The sequence below is a fragment of the Bradysia coprophila genome, unplaced genomic scaffold, assembly GCF_014529535.1.
Source record: "Bradysia coprophila strain Holo2 unplaced genomic scaffold, BU_Bcop_v1 contig_232, whole genome shotgun sequence".
NCBI lineage: Eukaryota > Metazoa > Arthropoda > Insecta > Diptera > Sciaridae > Bradysia > Bradysia coprophila.
The window spans coordinates 728,502-749,948 of NW_023503493.1; the positions used below are offsets into that span (position 1 = coordinate 728,502).

Genomic DNA, 21,447 nt, shown 5'->3' on the forward strand with positions numbered 1-21,447 from the left:
GGATTAATAAATACGTATTCTTATATCCACATTATCATTGTAGAGTATATGCGCGGCATAATCACATACAAGTTGAAATTGAATGAAAGGATGTGGAACATAAATAAATAACAAAAAATTGTGTAAAGGCGGTTAAAAATTACAACTCTCATGTGTTGTTGCTCACATTTGTTGTTGTCTTGTTTCACATAATAGTCTGGCCTCCTATGTCGGAAAAAATGCGTTCTGCTCGATATTTTGAACTTTTTTTGATTTTTGACGACGGGATATGATTGGGGGGTGAAAGTTTTTCGAACAAAATTTTTTTCTTGGGTGTTTTTAACCGGTAAAAACCTGTTTTCGTGTAAAACTTAAAACTGAAACATCTCCGTCAAAACAGAATATTTTTTAATGGTTGGACGAGAATCTGAAAGCTAGGCTCAATACCTACAATTACTAGAACATTGGAAAATGGAAAATTCACTGGGTTACACTGGGCTCCCTGAAAACAACAACTCAGGACTCATGTTCAGGACAACTCAGTGAACTTTCCATTTTGTTCTAGGGAGGTATTGAGCTGACCTCCCAGATTCTGGTCCAACCATCCAAAAAATATTATTTTTTAACCGAAATATTTCAGTTTTAAATTTTACACTTAAACGAGTTTTTACCGTTATTTAACGGTTCAAAACAGCCAAGAAAAAATTTTGGGTCGGGAAACGTTCGCCCCCCCAATCATATCCCGTCGTCAAAAATCAAAAAAGTTATCAATTGAACAGGATGACAAAAGAGCCCGGACTATAAACACTTTTCGATTTATACGTTGAGCAATTGTATAGACGTAGCTAGTTTTACGTGGAATTTCTACAGTTTCTTTATGTTCTTCGAAAGAAACCATATGAATGAGTTTAACTCGTTTAACTTTACGCAAAAATTGGCTAGTATATCTCCCTGTAGTAAAAAGGTGAAAGGGATTTGTAGGGCATTCGATCTATTACAGTATCTCAAACTCTGCGACGTATGATTTAGTTATGAAAGTTCGAAATTTAACCTCTACCACACAGGCCCACTCTAGCTTCCAAGCACTAACATAGAAAACCTTCGGAGTCTACTGTATTCCGATCCTGCGTTTCTTGCATGAACATAGAACATTTTCTGAGGAAGATAAAATGGGTCATTTCAAATGACATCACAGTGTTCCAAAACGTTACTGCCACATTCATAAATCTATTTTTGACATCAGTACGTCACTTTGCGACCCCTTTATGTCCGGAATTACCCTACAGTAACAGTAGACTTTCGAAAAACCAAGAAAAAATTTTGTTGGTTTCTTGGGTTTTGGAGCCCATTTTCCCCGTGAGGGGTTTCTAAATTTTCCATGTTAAATATAAAAATCCTAAGGACGTTGCAACTTGCATTGAGACACCTCAAGCATACTCCTTATGGTATTTTCTATGTTCCCGAACCTACCTGCTCACCAATCGCTGTAAAACAGATCTCTTATTCCACATTTTCATCAATAACCAAAAAAATTCAAAAAAGCCTCATGAAATAAAATCGTTGTCTCTAACATTTCTGCAGTAGTAAGTGAAGGCGAGAGGCAGGGGAACATAGAAAATACCATAAGGAGTATGCTTGAGGTGTCTCAATGCAAGTTGCAACGTCCTTAGGATTTTTATATTTAACATGGAAAATTTACAAACCCCTCACGGGGAAAATGGGCTCCAAAACCCAAGAAACCAACAAAATTTTTTCTTGGTTTTTCGAAAGTCTACTGTTACTGTAGGGTAATTCCGGACATAAAGGGGTCGCAAAGTGACGTACTGATGTCAAAAATAGATTTATGAATGTGGCAGTAACGTTTTGGAACACTGTCATGACAGTAGGCACTGCGTTTCTTTTGACTTGTTTTCGTTGTATATGTTTGTTCCAATTAACTGTAAACCCGAACTTTGACAACACGAACGTGCGAAAAGACAACGATTTCATCCACAGAGATGAACATAGCCTAAACGTCAACAATTTTCTTTGTAAATTTTTCGTTACAATTTTCATCAACCTGAAAGTTGAGGTTAAGTTGCCCTTTGTGGTTGAAATTTGACATTTCGAAACATACAACACAAACAATCGTAAGCCCTTATCACTAAAACCACCAAATTTGACACATGTCAATTCAGTGTTCATGCTAGGAGCAGTGCTGTGACAGTAGGTATGTTTTATATGTGTGAGTCAGACTCCACATTTGACAATGTGATATCAGAGTTTTAAAAGTAATCGATGTTCTCTGTCAATTAAGAGCAATGGACCGTTTGCGAATTTGTAGCCTAAATTTAGGCGGAAAATTTTTCGTTTTTTGATGATTTCTCTGAACTAAAAGCTTTTTTTTTGAAAAAGTGACACCAATAAAATGTGTAACTTTTAAAGCAATTGAAATTTGAATTCATTGAGGCGTATTCAAAATTTGCGCCAAAATATCAATGGTTGGAAACATTTAATTGACTGGGAACATCAATTACTTTAAAAACTCTTAAGCAGAGTGCTGCGGGAAAATTGTCACAACTTTATTCGTAATTCTAATATTGCTAGATTTTGAATAGTTAAATGCAGAAAGGGGACGTGTCACATTAGCGAACTATAAGAAAAATGAAATTTCGTTCATTTAGCTTCGTTCCGATTAGGCTGACGATGTTTAAAACAAAAAAGAAACTGCAACTGTCAAATTGACGTTTTAAATGTCAAACAAATAAAAAATATTCGAAGTAAGCAGAAAACTATTTACTTCTCCTCAATTCTATTACTTCCATAAAATTGAGGAGAAATAAGCGATTTTCTGGCTACTTTGACTATTTTTGGTACGTTTGATTCAAATGTCAATGATGAATGACAGATGGAAAAGACCGACATGTAATTCCACCTGTCACAATTGACATCGTTAGTATATTAGAAGTGGAACTAAATCGATGAAACTTCATTTTTCTTATAATTCACTAATGTAACACGTCCCCTTTCTGTATTAAACGATTCAATCGTGAAATGTTCAATATATAGCTCATATAATAACGTTTCACCGGCAGTGTTTCACTTCTTCATTTCATTGATAAATTGTGGATCGAAGAATTATGTCAAATCTCGATCGTCTGATGACTCGAATCAAGTTTGTGAGCTCACTCAAAACTCTTTATGAATCAATTTCTTTCAATTTTCGTTTTAACGATTAGGTAATAACGATCGCACTGTGTGAATTCTCATTCAAAACTGTGGACCGAATTGTCTGTGTTGTCTCCATTGTTATAAAATCACACAAATAAAAATTTGTATCAGGAAATTATTAGTCAATTAAAACAACTTTTTTTGGGAAGTGAGTTCACGAATGTTTGATTTTGCATATCAATGAGATAGACCACAATATTGTGCTTTAGCGAAAATGAATAAGACATTGACATATAAATAATGAACGGCCAGACTCTGTATGCAATGTCAAGAGCTCAATAAATTTTACATTCATTTAAAAGGTTGTTTAGAGCTACAAATGATTGACATCAGCAATGAGATTTAAGTCTTTTTTTTCCTGAAGATAAATATTTACATTTTACCTTTTGATGGAGAAAAAAAATGTTTTCTCGTCTTTACATTCAAGGGTAGAGAGCTAGTATCTCAGAAATGAATTACTTGTGGTATGCGAGTAAGACTTTGTACGTAGAACGTATGGCTTGAACAATGCTCGAACAAGTTTAGTTTTCTCACAACCAGTTTTGTGGTAGTCCTCCTCCAGTCGAAGAAAATGGGTAGCATGGCTGATGACGAAGCTTAAGTTTACATCCAAAGTAAAAATGATTTGCCCGGCATTCTATTGGATACCAAGACTTGAGCCTTTCTTTTCATTAATCAAGACTATGAGCTGTGAGACTAGCTAGGCGAATACACTGAATGATTGATTTGGGACCTCCCTCACAGCCTTTTACTGCCAATAAGAAGGGCAGTCTTTTACCATCGGATTTACATGACTTTCGAACCACGCCTTAAAGTATGCAAATACTTTCTGAGGTAACTGATATCTCTCTTGAATGTAGGCTATACATATTAGCACAAATTCATCGTACTTGAACTACACGCTACATCATACGAGTCATTCAGTGTGTACATCGTTAAAGCCAGAAAACATACCGCCACTGGCCAAATTACGAAGCTTCCCACAATTGTTACTCATGAAAGATTGCTTCGTTTCTCTGTACGCCTATTGATTCTGTACTGCTCCGACTATCCAAATTTAACAACACAACCAAAGTTTGATCATTTGTTAATTATGCTCCTGATAACTGGGCCCATAACCTGTTGGAATTGGATGATTCATGTAACAGGACGAACAAAATAGCTTTAAATGAAACCAAAATTGACTTTATTGACGACGAAATAATTTAGATGTGTAGTCCTGAAGAGATAGTAACAGAATCAACAATTGATTTTTGTGAACCAAGTTACTAGATTTATTGCAGGATTACTATGATTTCCAACAATAAATAGTTAATTTACGAGTTTCTGTGTAGCCAGTAGCGCGAAAAGAGTTTTTTTTTGGGTCTTATAGAGTCGTTTTATTCCATCGATCTTTAATTAACCTTGATAACTGTACTGACCTTTTGACCTTACTGAGTAAGCCTTACTCGGTTTTTTCCTTCTCTATAATTTCGTTCATCCCATTTGCTTTTAAATCCAATTTGTCCTCGCTTCCCCACAGAATGCTGCTTAGTAAAATGCAATATGTATGATCATGTGGACGTTGACATTGACCACATAGTTGTTGCTGTTTGTTTAATCAATGCTTTCGTTGAAAGAAAAACCTAAGCCTAAACAGGAATTCACAATCAACACCATATTTGACTGTAGAGTTCGCCTCGTCATCACCGGTTCTCTTTTTTTTTCTTCTTCTCCATTATTAATTTATTACTACAAAACATTGTATGTATCGAAGACATATTGGTCTTATACCAATACTCTCTGGTGTAAAGAATATATGCTGGGAGTGTGTGGTATAGTTTGATCGTCAACAAAATAAAACCAGTCTTTTTATACGTTGTGTACGCAGCAGTTTTTTTATTGAATGAATGCGAACGTGGATTTTTTTCCGCTCCTCTCCTCTGGTGTGTTTAACCAAATGATTTTGTATTATATCTAACAGTATTTCTGACTATAATCTCTGCATTTTACAGACCATGTTGGTTTATGTCGGCAGGTTAGTTAGCGGGCGTGACGCAAGTCACAAAATCATTTTTTTATGGACTAAGAAACCTTCACTGTCTTCAATAATTCACTGTCCTTTCGACGCTTTAGAGTCTACTTCTTGTAGAATAATTCAATTCTTCTCATCCACGTTCTTCGTGTTTCTTCGTCCAGTCTTTCGCCATGTGACCCACTTCACTACATGTATGGCAACGAAACTTAAACGCACCATTTTTCGACGATTTTACCATCAATGCACCACCGTGACTTTTCTTTATAGCTAGTTTCGGGTCTTGTAGAAGCAATGTCTTCACAGGATCCAACGTCAATTGCGCAGTTGAAGGGTGCTGGGCCCATAACCTGTTGTAATCGTATATTCGCAGTGTACATAAATGACTTCCTTACAGTTCAAAGTGATAGACAAGAATGATTTATTCGGTGAGAAGTTCAACGTACATAAATACTGCGGAACCAAGGTTCTGAAAGAACAGGTTAAGACACTTCTGAGTTGATCACGAAGGCGGATGACACACAAATTTTGACAAAAAAATGCTTTTTATTGAACAGACTCATCACAGATTGATTAAAATGTCAACTTAATAAAAACTTTTTTTTCTCTTCAAGTTGACATTTCAAACTATCTGCAATGAGTCTGTTCAATAAAATGTATCTATTTGTCAAAATTTGAGTGTCGACCGCCTTCGTGGGTGTCTTAACCTGTTCATTCAGAACCTTGATTGGAACAAGCCTAAATCAAACGTCCATATGACCCGTACAAATTACAATTCCAACAGATTTTTGGAATCTTGGCAAAATTTTGTATTTTGAGGTGAACTGACCCACGAAATTTGGAAAATAGAAAAATAGTGACAGTTGAGGTCAAATATCGGTCTAATGCATCTGTCAAAGTGACGTGAATACAGTCAGAAATGAAATGAAAATGAATGGACTATCTGTCATTATTTCACTACCAGCGAAAAGAGTAACAGAAAGTTCATAAAATTTTACTTCTCAGCTAACAGACGCGATAGAGATCTGGTTCTAATTTTTCTTCTGTTAAACTTGACAGAAGAACAAAAGCAAAATTTGAAGTAGGTCTCTTTCGCGTTGCTATGTCTAACTAGAGTACGTCTATACTTAACTTTAAAGAAACGTCTTCGATTTTGTGATCACAGCTAAGATTTATTTTCGTTTGACGTTTAAAACGTCACTTTGACAGATGTAATAGACTGACTTTTGATCCAAATTGTCACGATTATCTGCGTGATCTATCTATTCTGGACCTATCTCTTCTGTAGACTGGAAACTACGTTTCCCCTACGTTTCCATACAATCTTCATAAACCCGCTCTGAATGTGTGTACGTTGTCAATGAAAATGAGAAAACAAATTTCAGCGAGGGATGTGTTGGGGTTGAAGTGTGAATAGTAAATATTGGTCAAAAAAAAGTGTTTCAATTTTGGGTCTTTGGAGGGTTTTTGGGTTTGGGGGGAAAGAGAAGTTTTGTTGGTCAAAAATATAACTTTTGATATGTTGTAAGAACATCACTTTTCTGGAAAACGTTTATTTGCAAAAATTCGAGATTTCAGGGTTTTCTTGGTAAAATGTTTCCCACCTCGATAATTTCTCCGAGATGTACTCTAGGCTTTCGTTGGGCAGGAAGAGATGTAAAGGTTTTTGCGGAGAACTAAGTTGGAAAGGAACTTTGTTGCCATCGCTTCATCCAGACGAGTGGGCGAAATAACGTCAGAAATGACAAAAAAATCTGAAATAACAGCAATCTTTTGTAGGAACTGCATTCTAGATCTAAAATGAGGAAGAATGCCTCAAAGTAAGAGTTTCTCCAGCTGTGCTCCATACAACTCACAGGGCAAAAATTTTAGGATTTTCACGAATTTTCAGTTCTTTTTTGGACTCCACTCTGGAGTTTCCTCATCATCGTGGTGGTGGTTGGTCGGTTCCTGAAATAACATGGTCCTTTACCTTTCCAAGGAATGAACTCATGGACTTTTGTGGCTTCTGAGGGCTTTGTTGGGTTCCTTTCTGAAACTTTGGGATTATTGAGGACGTGGTGTCTTAGTTCCTAAAATTCCGTGTCATGAATGAAGGACTAGATTAGTTGTTCTCTAAAGAAAGAGTGTGTTTGTGTGGACGCAATTTTGTGTGTGAACATTTTCTTTGTTAAATTTTTCGAGTGCACAATGCGTTACCATTAGCGATATCAAATATTTTTGTAGGGAAAACCACAAGGACTTGCGTCACGTTGACCCTTGACGGGGTTTTTTTGACTAATATTAAATTATGTTTTTTTAATGAATTTTTTTCTTCTTTTCTTTTCCTATTTGGATTCTTATATGTAGACTGCTGCTGTAATTGCTGAATAAAATATCTATGCGATGAACGTTTATGTGGCCAAATAGAATGTTTACAGACAACGAACGCAACAACAAACAACGATAGCAACTCTCTGCAGCAAACGTATTATAAAATTAAGTAGAAAAAAAACCAACAACAACCCAATTAACAACAACAAAAACAGTGCAGTGCTCTTTGAACTTGAACAAGTTATTAAAATGTAAAGCAAAATATTTATTAAATTGCCAAGCCAATTGATTCAGTACAAGACATTCGAATCCACCGATGAGTGTTTACATAAAGTGCGCTGTGATGTGATCATAGTCTCAGTGTGTTCAAATGAATGAGTAATTTGAAACAACCAACGAAACGCAATGAACGAACCATTCACCCATTCACCATACAAAACATGTGCAAAAGACCAAAACGACAACGACTACCCTTCAAAACGTATCACATTGCCAAACTTAAAACGGTCTAACCGTCTCACACATCCATCGCGCGTATATAAATGCTAAAACATATGCCACCGGTCCCCGCGTCATCCGGTCCAAATCGTGGTCAAACGCGGGGACACAATCGATCCATTCAACCGCTGAATGTGTCTACGATATCACAGCAGAGCGGCCAGAAATTGGCCAATGGTGGACCACCGCGAATGATGCTCAACACGACGCCGTTAACGTCGTCCGCGTCGTCGAACAATCATAGTCATTTGAATTTGAATACCAAACATCGCATTGGTGCTCGTGAGGCGCTCACCAGTCTGGGTCTATTATGTTTAGGTAATATCCACATCGTGAAATGGCGATGTTGTTTAAGAGCAATGGACACTTTGCAAAGTAGCCTACATTTAGGCGGGAAAATATTCGGTTTTTTGATCATTTCTCTGAACGAAAAATTGAAGACATTGGAGCACGAAAAATGTGTCGCTTTCTAAGGAAAAAATGGTTTGTGAGTCAGCAGTAGGTCTATTACATCTGTCAAAGTGACATGTAAAACGTCAAATAAAAATAAATTTGCGAAATTGTCACCAAATCGTAGATTTCTTTCCACTAATAGAAGTGATTAAAATTAACGGTTTTGTGACCTATTCGAATATCTGTTTTCGTTTGACATTTAAAACGTCACTTTGACAGATGGTATAGACAACTTTTGATCAGAACAGTTACAGCTCTTCTAGATTAAAATCGGTCGTGAACCTCACAGTTAATTTTCAGAGGACTAACTGAGCGGAAAAACTTAAGAGCAATTGACCCTTTTTGGCGGAAAAATATTCGTTTTTTGATGATTTCTCCGAACCAAAATCTTTTTTTGAAAAAGTAACACCATCAAAGCACGCAAAGATGTCTTACTTTTAAAGGAAATGGTTTGTGGGTGTGAACACTCATCCCACTTGGAGATTACATAAATGTACACGATCTGCACAGGTTTTTCCAAGTGAGATAAGTTATCATCCACATTCCAAAAATCAATTTTTCCTTTAAAAGTAACACATTTTCGCGTGCTTCAATGGTTTCAGAGAAATCATCAAAAAACGAATATTTTCCCGCCCAGATGTAGGCTACCAATTTACAAAAACGGTCCATTGCTCTTAATAACAACTTCCACTGACAAGATAGTTGTGACTGCTAGGATCAGTAGGTCTATTACATCTGTCAAAGTGACATTTTAAACGTCAAACAAAAATAAATTTGAAAAATTGGCTGGTCGGTGATAACTGGTCCCACTTGAAGAAACCTGTGCAGATTCTATGTAAACCGCACAGGTTTCCGAAGTGGGACCAGTTACATCTTTTTCCGGTAAAAGTAACACATTTTTGGGTGCTTAATGGTTTTACTCTTTCAAAAAAGAATCTTTGTTCAGAGAGAACATCAAAAAACGAATATTTTTCCGCCTAAATGTAGGCTACAAATATGCAAAGGGTCCATTGATCTTAAATGGATTATTTTGGCATCGAAAATGTGAAAATGAAACTCTTTTCGTTTTAATTTCAGTTTCCCTTCTACTGGCCCTACTTTCGTTGATATTTTTGTTAAAAATTTCGCCCGGAGGACGTGATCCACCAATAGGTAAATATTTGGAGAGAAATTGCCAGTTCAAAGACTTTATTTCTCATTGAAACCGTTTTCAGAGAATGACGAATACATAATCGTTTACGATGATGTTACATTAGCCCTGTGCGCACTATCGTTGACGTTGAATTTGTCATGCCTTCTGGTGTGTGGTATCCAATTTCTGTTTGCTGTAAAATTAGTTAGAGCACCTGCAACGTCAGGCCGGTAAGTGGAAACATTTTTTTTTGATCGTGCAACGATATTTGCTGTATCGCAAATTTGTTTCATGAAATCGTGTAAATAAGCCAAACTGTACTAAAAAAAAAACAAACAAAAACATTGCCACGAATTGGGTAAATGTCTATAGCTTAAAAAAGTGTGTTACCTTCATGTCAGTTTTAATATTGTTACAGCATTTATTGTTGATCAGTCAAAAAACCCTTAAAGGGTAAATGTGAAGCATGTCCTTTACGACGCTTTGTACGCAAAAGTTTTATCAACAACAAAGTGACACAAAAAAATTGTGAAAGAAAATTTTACAAGAAAAAATTTGCGTCACAAGTGGCAGATGATTCCGTTTAAATTCTTTCAGTACATTTTCAACCATTTTCCTAATAACAATAGTTTCCTCAACATCTGCCACTTGTGACGCAAATTTCTTTTTGTAAAATTTTCTTTCAAAATTTTTTTGAGTCAATTTTTTGTTGATAAAACTTTTGCGTACGGCGCACAATGCGTCACCCTCATCGATATCAGTTATATTTTAAGTAAGATAAAGGACTTGCGTCACATTTACCCTTTAAGGTTTTTTTGACCACTTCTGTAAGTATGTCATTTCGACAACATCAAAAAACCTTTTGGAAATCAGTCGGAATCCCAAAGTTTAGAAACCAATCTTGGAACACTTCTCTCATGTCGAAAATTTAGGAACCCACCTATGAACACCTGACTTATATCGAAAATAACCCAAATCCATCGAAAAATCCGATGGAAGTTAGGAAGTACCAGAGAAATCATCTCTAATCCCAAAATTTAGGAACCAACCTTGGAACATCTCACTCATGTCGAAAATAATCCAAATCCATCGAAAAATCCGATGGAAGTTAGGAAGTACCAGAGAAATCATCTCTAATCCCAAAATTTAGGAACCAACCTTGGAACATCTCACTCATGTCGAAAATAATCCAAATCCATCGAAAAATCCGATGGAAGTTAGGAAGTGCCAGAGGAATCATCTGTCATCCCAAAATTTAGGAACCAACTTTGGAACACCTCACTCATGTCGAAAATAACACAAATCCATCGAAAAATTCGATGGAAGTTAGGAAGTGCCAGAGAAATCATCTCTCATCCCAAAATTTAGGAACCAACCTTGAAACACCTCACTCATGTCGAAAATAACCCAAATCCATCAAAAAATCCGATGGAAGTTAGGAAGTGCCAGAGGAATCATCTGTCATCCCAAAATTTAGGAACCAACTTTGGAACACCTCACTCATGTCGAAAATAACACAAATCCATCGAAAAATCCGATGGAAGTTAGGAAGTGCCAGAGGAATCATCTGTCATCCCAAAATTTAGGAACCAACTTTGGAACACCTCACTCATGTCGAAAATAACACAAATCCATCGAAAAATTCGATGGAAGTTAGGAAGTGCCAGAGAAATCATCTCTCATCCCAAAATTTAGGAACCAACCTTGAAACACCTCACTTATGTCGAAAATAACCCAAATCCATCAAAAAATCCGATGGAAGTTAGGAAGTGCCAGAGGAATCATCTGTCATCCCAAAATTTAGGAACCAACCTTGAAACACCTCACTCATGTCGAAAATGACCCAAACCAATCAAAAAATCCGATGGAAGTTAGGAAGTGCCAGAGGAATCATCTGTCATCCCAAAATTTAGGAACCAACTTTGGAACACCTCACTCATGTCGAAAATAACCCAAATCCGTCAAAAAATCCGATGGAAGTTTTGAAGTGCCATAGGAATCATCTGTCATTCCAAAATTTAGGAACCAACCTTGAAACACCTCACTCATGTCGAAAATAACCCAAATCCATCAAAAAATCCGATGGAAGTTAGGAAGTGCCAGAGGAATCATCTGTCATCCCAAAATTTAGGAACCAACTTTGGAACACCTCACTCATGTCGAAAATAACACAAATCCATCGAAAAATTCGATGGAAGTTAGGAAGTGCCAGAGAAATCATCTCTCATCCCAAAATTTAGGAACCAACCTTGAAACACCTCACTCATGTCGAAAATAACCCAAATCCATCAAAAAATCCGATGGAAGTTAGGAAGTGCCAGAGGAATCATCTGTCATCCCAAAATTTAGGAACCAACCTTGAAACACCTCACTCATGTCGAAAATGACCCAAACCCATCAAAAAATCCGATGGAAGTTAGGAAGTGCCAGAGGAATCATCTGTCATCCCAAAATTTAGGAACCAACCTTGAAACACCTCACTCATGTCGAAAATGACCCAAACCCATCAAAAAATCCGATGGAAGTTAGGAAGTGCCAGAGGAATCATCTGTCAACCCAAAATTTAGGAACCAACCTTGAAACACTTCACTCATGTTAAAAATAACCCAAATCCATCAAAAAACTATTTTCCTGCCTCACGTATTAATATGGGTAGTTATGTCCTCGTTTGGACATAAATATTTTGCCAGAATAGGCCAGGGATGTTATCATATTAGTCCAAAAAAAATACTTACAGTAAATGTCCATCCTTTCCGCGGGGTGCTGCGAATGGAACAATTTGTTCCAGGGCACCATATGAAACAGAACCTATAAAATCACTTGCGATGTATTTGTGTTTAATTCACCGGATTATTTAGTGTTGTTGCTGTCCGTGTTGTAGATGTTAGGTATATAGATTATCGAATATGGCTTCAATTTGCGATTAAACGGCATCAAAATTAAATTACATATTTAATGAGGTCGATTGAGGGAGTGAACATGTAAAGCGAGCTGTAGTCGTAATGTCTGATGCAATTTTTCTTTTTAAAGTGAAATTTCCTCTCATCTCTCAACACTTTGAACTAACACGAAATTTCCATTTTGCAGAGGAAATAAATACCTTCAAAAATCAAGCGTAAGCAGGGTCTGCGCTGTTGGTGGATTCTTCATTTCGATACCGATATTTCTAACTGGTAGGTTCAATCGACTCGTCCAAATTTTTGTAAACTGTTCACTACTTCCGTTTCAGGCATAATTCTGTACACATTCACGCAATTCCATTCAACACCAGCAATTATAACCAGTGTCCTAATCGGCATCGGCATCGTATTCTGTGGATGCGCAATGGTTCACAACGTATTCGTTTGGCAGAAGGAAAAGACGATATGCGTTCGCCAAAATCCGATCAACCTAAATTTATCGCTGCACGCACCGATCAGTACAATATCACCGCCCGTTCAGTACATGAACCATCCCATCAATCATATGCACCTGAATCACAACCATTCCAATCACAATCACAATCACACACCGCTAACGCAAATCAGTCACACCACGGTGACGCCAGTGACGCCACTGTCACCGAACCATTCGCATGTGAGCTTCAATCATTCGTATGTGCCCACGTATGGCGTACGGAACGCAACGCCACCAACACCGAAAGTCCTGAGCAATATCATATCGAGCAGTCGGGATGCCAGTCCGGCCATGGCGAATGGAACGTTGGAATTGAGCAATGTGACCAGTACCAATTCGCATGAATTTTCCACACTGGTTTAGTGGGGGAATGACGGACGGGCTTTCTTTTTGTAGATAGAGATGCACTCAAATTTGTGTGTAGAATTTTGTTTTAATTTTTATTTAACTTTGATCCGTCGGATACGAGAAATGAAAAGACAATTGCTGTAGCAGTAGGTGTTGTTTCAACGAGAGATGCTAAATTTTAAGACAAGCTGTACATAGCCATTTTAATTAAACTAAGCTCAGTCGATATATTTATGAAAAATACAGATTTGGAATTTTCTTCGAATTGTTTCACTAACTATTGCATACTAAAAGCCCGGAAAAGCAAGTCGGTCTTGCCAAGAATCCAAAATTTAATTTTTGCGTAACGAAACTGAAAGCGTCAACTGTAGCGATATCATTCATTTTAGAAATTGTACGACAAAGACGACAACATTTATCGAAAATTTGACAAAAATCGAAATTTGACAGGAAATTTGACGAAAATCGAAAATTTAGTGAAAATCACCCTGAAAGTGACCAAATATTTCCAACTGCCCACCAAAAAATTTGAATTTTGAAATTTCTACAAAATTACAACCAACTTCACAACACTATCATTATCATCACAACACTCTCAACACTCTATATGAGAGGAATTATTCCGAAAATTAATTAATTAATTCTTCAAAATTCTGATTTTTCCATGGATAATGATGAATGAAACTTAAGTTCTAACGGCCTGACTAAGGTTCCTGCAAAAATTTATGGAGATTGACTGCGGTTTTTCCGAGATCAACCATCGATAGGTAGAGAGACAAATAGAAACATACAGAGTAAGTTGAAAGATGTTGATTGTTTGGAGAATGCCATTTTTCATGTATTTATACTGAAAATGACGACTTGGAAAACGCAAAATCTCCGGTTCCCGAGCACTTTGGTAGGCGTGTGACAGCTCATTTTCTTTGTATTTCAAGTGAGAATATCACTCAAAAAAATTTATTCGTTCTTTTTTCGGAGGGTCAGATTGCGTCAAGTCCTCCGCTATCGCTCCGGACATGATGTACAAAGCAAGCGAAAAAAATGGACCAGTAAATGTCCAGACGTTTCAATTCTGTTCCTTTGAAACGACGCGAGTGCAGAGGAGAACGTATCATGTCCGGAGCGTTAGCGGAGGACTTGACGCAGTCTAATTTTCAAAAAAAGAACGAAGAAAATTTTTTGAGACGCGTCAACTATATATAGGCGAGAACTTAAGTTTCTTTCCTTTGGTTTATATCACCACAAAACATATTCCATCATATTCTCGCTTCAAATACGAGCTATCACTCGACTATGTAACTTTAAAATTACCGGAGATACATCGTTTTGAAATTGGTCACTTTTCATACAAATCACACCAAATTGACTTTCTTCGAACAATCAAAATCTTTCAACTTACTCTGTATGTTTCTATGTATCAATCTATATTGGTCGATCTCGGAAACTAGTCAGCCAATCTCCATGAAATTTTGCAGGAACCTCAGGGTGGGCATAAAAATGAAAATGTGATACGCCATTACCCCAGGAAAAACCAGAATTTTGTTTTATTGGCCTCGAAGTGGTTTCTGAGTGTGGTTTTCGAGGGTCGGGAACGCGTTTTCGGCTGTAGCTTAGCTGTATTGAAAGCTACAGAGGCGTGCGACCCATCAAATGAAAGGTATTCGTAACACGATTCGAACAAAAAAATAATTAAAAAAATCGGGTCAGATTCGTTTGAGCTAGAGTGATTAGAGTGACCAAATTTTGAGCTACTCGAGCGTAGGATGAAAGGACTAATAGAGAGTTACTTTCTTCGGCAAAGTCTCAGAGTTTTACGAGTATAACAGAGGGGCATATGTGACAAATGTCGAAAGTTAGAAATGGGTGGGTCAATTATGTTTTTAGAGGTATTTCTTGAATGGTGGCAGATAGAGAGTTACTTTCTTCGGTAAAGTCTCAGAGTTTTACGAGTAGAAAAGAAGGCATTTGTGAAAAATTTCGAAAGTTGGAAATGGGTGGGTAAATTTTGATTTTGGAGATATTTCTTGAATGGTGTCAGATAGAGAATTACTTTCTTCGTCAAATTTTCGAATTTCGTCGAATTTTCGAATTTCGTCAAATTTTCGAATTTCGTCAAATTTTCGATTTTCGCCAAATTTTCGAATTTCGTCAAATTTTCGATTTTCGTCAAATTACCAAAAAAAAATTTGACTGGAAACAACCAAAATTTTACCAAAAAAATCTGCGTCGCAAAGTGGCAAATGCTCAGGAACAGACCAGCAAGAAAATTTATCTGCCACATGCCGCGCAGATTTTTTTTGGTAAAATTTTGGTTGTTCAGTCAAATTTTTTTTAGGTAAAAATTATTTGGCAGATGATGAGAAAAACTAAGCCAGCTTGTTTGAACTAAAATTGGGTGTAAAATTTAATTTTTGCGTAACGAAGCTGAAAGCGTCAACTCTAGCGATATCATTCATTTCAGAAATTGTACTTCAAAGACTGCGTCACACTTTTCTCGAAGAGATTTTTGTTGGGATACTGAGTAAAGCTACACTATTTCAACGTTTCCAATATGAAGAAAATCGATAAACGATTTTAAACCAGAAATGGCGAGCGAAGCGAGTGACAATTTTGGTTCAAGGTCAAACCTTTTTTCTATTTTCGTAAAAAAATCTCGATTCGCTTCCCGTTGTGTACTTCTGATTCGTTTCGTTACTTTTACGATTTTCTAGTTTCTCAATTATCAATTTTCTGTTTTTTGGTAATTTGTAGATTTCTGGTCATTTTCCGATTTTTAGACATTTTCGAATTTCGGTCATTTCTGGTCATCTATAGTCGTTCTCGAATTTTCTTCTTTTTTTTTCATTATTTCTTCCCGCTAGGCCGGGTAGATTTCCCGGTATCCAGTTTTTCGGCAAAAAATTCCGAGATCGAGATCTTTTGTAGGGAAATAGTAAAAAAAAGCCTTGTCATTGAACTATAATAGCGATAAAACAAAAATTGTCGCTTGCTTCGCTCGCCTTCACAGGTTTTTAAAAATCGTTTTTCTTAATTTTGAAAACGTTGAAATAGTGTAGGTTTACACAATATAGGTTCTCCCCTGCACTCGCGTCATTTCAAACGAACAGAATTCAAACGTCTGGACATTTACTGGAAATTTGGTCGAATTTTATAGGTTGGGAAAGATCGGGAAATCGTATACTTTCGTAATAGTAGGCCCATCACACTCACCGCATTTCGTATGTAGGATACCGACGGAAAATTGGTACCTAACTCCAGCTACACATAGCGACGCGAAAGAGACCTAATTCAAATTTTTCTTTTGTTGTACTGCCAAACTTCACAGAAGACTGGATTTCCACTTACAAAAAAAAAACATTTTCGATTTTGGTGAATTTCTTCTGTGTGAACTCCCCAAAGTTTGCAGTTTTGGTATATTTGACGTTTATCAAACCAGTGTGTTTGCCAATATTAGGTGCAATATTACGGTCTGTTTTATGCTAATTTATGAGATCCACTGAATGTTAGCATTACTATCAGTATCCTAGGAAACACAGAAAAGGTAAAACCGACGGAAGTTTTCGCTGAATTTGATCATCATCGATTTTCTAGACGAACTGGAAATGTCATTGCAAATCTGAATGAGTATTATTAAGAATATTCTAATTCAAAATTGGCACATTAACATTATAAGCTATGGATACAACATTGTCGATTTGGTATGTTTTGTTTGCCGTCCGAACTCTGTTAATTCTGCAATTTCATCAATAATTTGACTAGTTTTACTTTCAAACTATTATCAAAATTGGGTGATGGAATCTGCCAGATTGATGCTAAAGTCGTACAATTTAAATTACGCAAATAAAGGTTTCCTACATTCAACCATTCAGTTCGCCTTTTTTATTTTTTCCTGAAAAGACGCTCAATGGATCTTCGCTAAATCGTATTTTTAAACCTACCTTGGATATTATTGTGCGCTGTTTCGTTCAAACGAAAGATGGCACTGCGTAGCTTCTACACCTTCTACATCGAAAGTTCTACTATAATTGTTCAGAGATTGATACATAGATGGCTTCACAAGAAAATTGCTTTTTATAGGTGAGTTTGAAAATTATCAACGGGAGTGCCGTAGAAAATACAGTACAGGTTCTAGTACTTTAATAGATCCAAGATCAGTTTCATCGTATTGAAAAAATTGTTCAGTTGAGTCACGACAAACGTCTCGTGAGCTGTAAAATTCCGTATCAGAAACATGCTGGAGGTAAACTAAGCACCGTTAAATCACGCAAAATATGAAAAGATTATTGAGATTACGTTCAAATCAACACCTTTTATCAGCCAAATGGAATCGCATTGATTAAAATTGTATACGTCGCTGAAACGTCATCTGGCTAAATTTAAATCTGTCTCATATTCACACGGTTAAAGCAAGACCAAGATGTGAAGATAAAGAGTAATCGTTCAGGTATCATGCCCGCACGTTAGTAAGCGGGCGTGATGCAAGCACATATGACGGCTGGGACGCCGTTTTGACAATTTGACAGCTGGTCGCATACGGTTCAATTTTTTTTTTCAGAAATGGTCGACATGTTACCTCTATCCGTCGATATATGATGGTCTTGTCGGAAATTTTATGGATCATTAAGTATTACCTTACTGGGTTGGTCCCTAAATTTTGGGATGACAGATGATTCCTCTGGCACTTCCTAACTTCCATGGGATTTTTCGATGGATTTGGGTTATTTTCGACATGGGTGAGGTGTTCAAAGGTTGGTTCCTAAATTTTGGAATGTCAGGTGATTCCTCTGGCACTACCTAACTTGCATCGGATTTTTCGATGGATTTGGGTTATTTTCGACATAAGTGATGCGTTCAAAGGTTGGTTCCTAACTTGCATCGGATTTTTCGATAAATTTGGGTTATTTTCGACATTAGTGCGGTGTTCCAAGGTTGGTTCCTAAATTTTGGGATGACAGATGATTCCTCTGGCACTACCTAACTTACATGGGATTTTTCGATGGATTTGGGTTATTTTCGACATAAGTGAGGTGTTCTAAGGTTGGTTCCTACATTTTGGAATGTCAGGTGATTCCTCTGGCACTACCTAACTTGCATCGGATTTTTCGATAAATTTGGGTTATTTTCGACATTAGTGCGGTGTTCCAAGGTTGGTTCCTAAATTTTGGGATGACAGATGATTCCTCTGGCACTACCTAACTTACATGGGATTTTTCGATGGATTTGGGTTATTTTCGACATAAGTGAGGTGTTCTAAGGTTGGTTCCTACATTTTGGAATGTCAGGTGATTCCTCTGGCACTACCTAACTTGCATCGGATTTTTCGATAAATTTGGGTTATTTTCGACATTAGTGCGGTGTTCCAAGGTTGGTTCCTAAATTTTGGGATGTCAGGTGATTCCTCTGGCACTACCTAACTTCCATCGGATTTTTCGATGGATTTGGGTTATTTTCGACATAAGTGATGCGTTCAAAGGTTGGTTCCTAAATTTTGGGATGACAGATGATTCCTCTGGCACTTCCTAACTTCCATGGGATTTTTCGATGGATTTGGGTTATTTTCGACATGGGTGAGGTGTTCTAAGGTTGGTTCCTAAATTTTGGAATGTCAGGTGATTCCTCTGGCACTACCTAACTTCCATCGGATTTTTCGATGGATTTGGGTTATTTTCGACATAAGTGATGCGTTCAAAGGTTGGTTCCTAAATTTTGGGATGACAGATGATTCCTCTGGCACTTCCTAACTTCCATGGGATTTTTCGATGGATTTGGGTTATTTTCGACATGGGTGAGGTGTTCAAAGGTTGGTTCCTAAATTTTGGAATGTCAGGTGATTCCTCTGGCACTACCTAACTTCCATCGGATTTTTCGATGGATTTGGGTTATTTTCGACATAAGTGATGCGTTCAAAGGTTGGTTCCTAAATTTTGGGATGACAGATGATTCCTCTGGCACTACCTAACTTCCATGGGATTTTTCGATGGATTTGGGTTATTTTCGACATGGGTGAGGTGTTCTAAGGTTGGTTCCTAAATTTTGGAATGTCAGGTGATTCCTCTGGCACTACCTAACTTGCATCGGATTTTTCGATAAATTTGGGTTATTTTCGACATTAGTGCGGTGTTCCAAGGTTGGTTCCTAAATTTTGGGATGTCAGGTGATTTCTCTGGCACTACCTAACTTCCATCGGATTTTTTGATGGATTTGGGTTATTTTCGACATGATTGAGATGTTCCAAGGTTGGTTCCTAAATTTTGGGATGATTCACATGGCACTTCCTAACTTCAATCGGATTTTCTGCTGGATTTGGGTTATTTTCGATAAAATTCAGGCGTTCATAGTTGGGTTCCTAAATTTTCGACATGAGAGCTGTGTTCCAAGATTTTGGGATTCAGACTGATTTCTCTAGAATTTGTTAACTTCCATCAGAGTTTTTGAGGTTGTCGACATGACATACTTACAAAAGTGTTCATAACAGTCAAAAAACCCTTAAAGGGTAAATGTGACGCAAGTCCTTTATCTTACTTACAAAACAACTGATATCGCTGAGGGTGACGCATTCTGCGCCTCTACGCAAAAGTTTTATCAACAAAAATTTTTTGAAAGAAAATTTTACAAAAAGAAATTTGCGAAACAAGTGGCATTTCTCTGGAATAAAATGACCAAATATTTTTTTCAACTTTCTAATCTTTAGCGATATAACAAAGGCTGTAAGCTAGTAAACTGTAAACAATAAACGTTGACGACAATCGCAAATTTCCTCCGCCGTTTCCGCCATCAGATGGAGTAGTCGTTTCAAAAGACGGTGTTGAAGTTATGTTTCCACCCCACGGTTTCGGTACAAAAGAGTTGCATCCATCTTCGAAATTACAGGCGCAGCGAAAAAATATCCAATGCTCAATAGGTCCACCTATCGTACAGTCAGGGAACACAGGATGCCTGGGAATACAGTTGCGGTACACGAACAAGACGGTCGTACTAGTATAGTTCCCCGTGTTATTGCAATCCCAATTGGTTACTTGTTCCGTTGCTACAATGGGGAGATGTGTTATTGTAACGAATTAAATAAAACCAAAAATGTCTTTCCTTTACCATCATTGGTGTTGGTACAATTCTGCAAATACTTGATGTCTGGATCGATACAATCTTCATTCGGATTACTTAGGTCGTGAGTACATTGATAACACTGCAATGCTTTAAAAATATTTCAATTATTAGCCATTGTCTACAGCGACTGCTGGGACTGCTGGGCTGGAAAAGGTGGAATACCATCTAGAGTCGCTTACCTAACGACTTTAATAAAATTCACTTTTTACATGGTCCTGGCTTCTAGAGAATACTTACCGTAGGCTGTGCGGAAGATCACGAATAAAATTAGACCCGAGAATAGTACAACGTTCATGTTGTTACTGTGTACGAGTAAATTTCGAAAATGTATACTCGAATAGGTTGAGCCGAGTTTCTTCAAATGAATAAATTTCATAAATCTTATCCGTTATCGTATCAAAAAGATATTGTGATAAGACTGAACTACACACATAAATGAACACCTAGAATGAATGCGAAAAGAAGAGTTGCTAAGAACCATTTCACTCGATATGTTACTACTAACCGACTAGTTATCGTGTATAGAGCTGCAAAATTGTTACACACTGCGAGCATATCACTGCATAGTCACTAAATCTGTTACTTCTTTTGTTTAAAGTATCATCTACAGTTGGATTCTAAGTCTTTTACTTCATAAACTTTATCATACATTTTACTATAAAAAGACGACAACTTGGTGCTGTCGATAACGATGACAGGCCAATTCTTAAAGGTTTCAACTGCAGCTTAATCATGCCCGCACGTTAGTAAGCATATTTACAGGCACTTCATTATGTATTAACTTCCACTAGGTTGTTCCTAAAATTTGGGATGACAGATGATTACTCTGGCACTTCCTAACTTCCATCAGATTTTTCGATGAATTTGAGTAATTTTCGACATGAGTGAGGTGTTACAAGGTTGGTTCCTAAAATTTGGGATGACAGATGATTACTCTGGCACTTCCTAACTTCCATCAGATTCTTCGATGAATTTGAGTTATTTTCGACATGAGTGAGGT

At 37.1% G+C, this 21,447-nt stretch overlaps 2 protein-coding genes across 2 annotated transcripts in view; one reads left to right on the forward strand and one right to left on the reverse strand.

Annotated features, from left to right (window-relative positions):
* Positions 1-13,602, forward strand: part of LOC119075799 — a 28,564-nt gene extending 14,962 nt beyond the window's left edge. Inside the window, exons 2-6 of the mRNA XM_037182366.1 lie at positions 7,553-8,332; positions 9,545-9,619; positions 9,682-9,829; positions 12,687-12,772; positions 12,829-13,602. Of these exons, the coding sequence (XP_037038261.1) occupies positions 8,059-8,332; positions 9,545-9,619; positions 9,682-9,829; positions 12,687-12,772; positions 12,829-13,358 (1,113 nt within the window). The 5' untranslated portion in view covers positions 7,553-8,058 and the 3' untranslated portion in view covers positions 13,359-13,602. The remainder of the gene's footprint in view (positions 1-7,552; positions 8,333-9,544; positions 9,620-9,681; positions 9,830-12,686; positions 12,773-12,828) is intronic.
* Positions 13,603-20,023: 6,421 nt separating this feature from the next.
* Positions 20,024-20,759, reverse strand: LOC119077173. The gene is made up of 3 exons (XM_037184355.1): positions 20,685-20,759; positions 20,433-20,534; positions 20,024-20,370 (listed from the first exon to the last, which is right to left on the reverse strand). Exons 1-3 carry the CDS (start codon positions 20,740-20,742, stop codon positions 20,024-20,026), a joined length of 507 nt encoding a protein of 168 aa, XP_037040250.1. The 5' UTR covers positions 20,743-20,759.
* Between the last annotated feature and the right edge of the window lie 688 nt (positions 20,760-21,447).

Excerpts from the sequence above, each read along its gene's own strand:
- LOC119077173 (XM_037184355.1), bottom strand. The coding sequence starts at position 20,742 with ATGAACGTTGTACTATTCTCGGGTCTAATTTTATTCGTGATCTTCCGC. Across the intron at positions 20,535-20,684 it reads GATCTTCCGCACAGCCTACG|CATTGCAGTGTTATCAATGT; the intron begins GTAAGTATTCTC and ends ATATTTTTAAAG. Across the intron at positions 20,371-20,432 it reads TTGTACCAACACCAATGATG|CAACGGAACAAGTAACCAAT; the intron begins GTAAAGGAAAGA and ends TCCCCATTGTAG.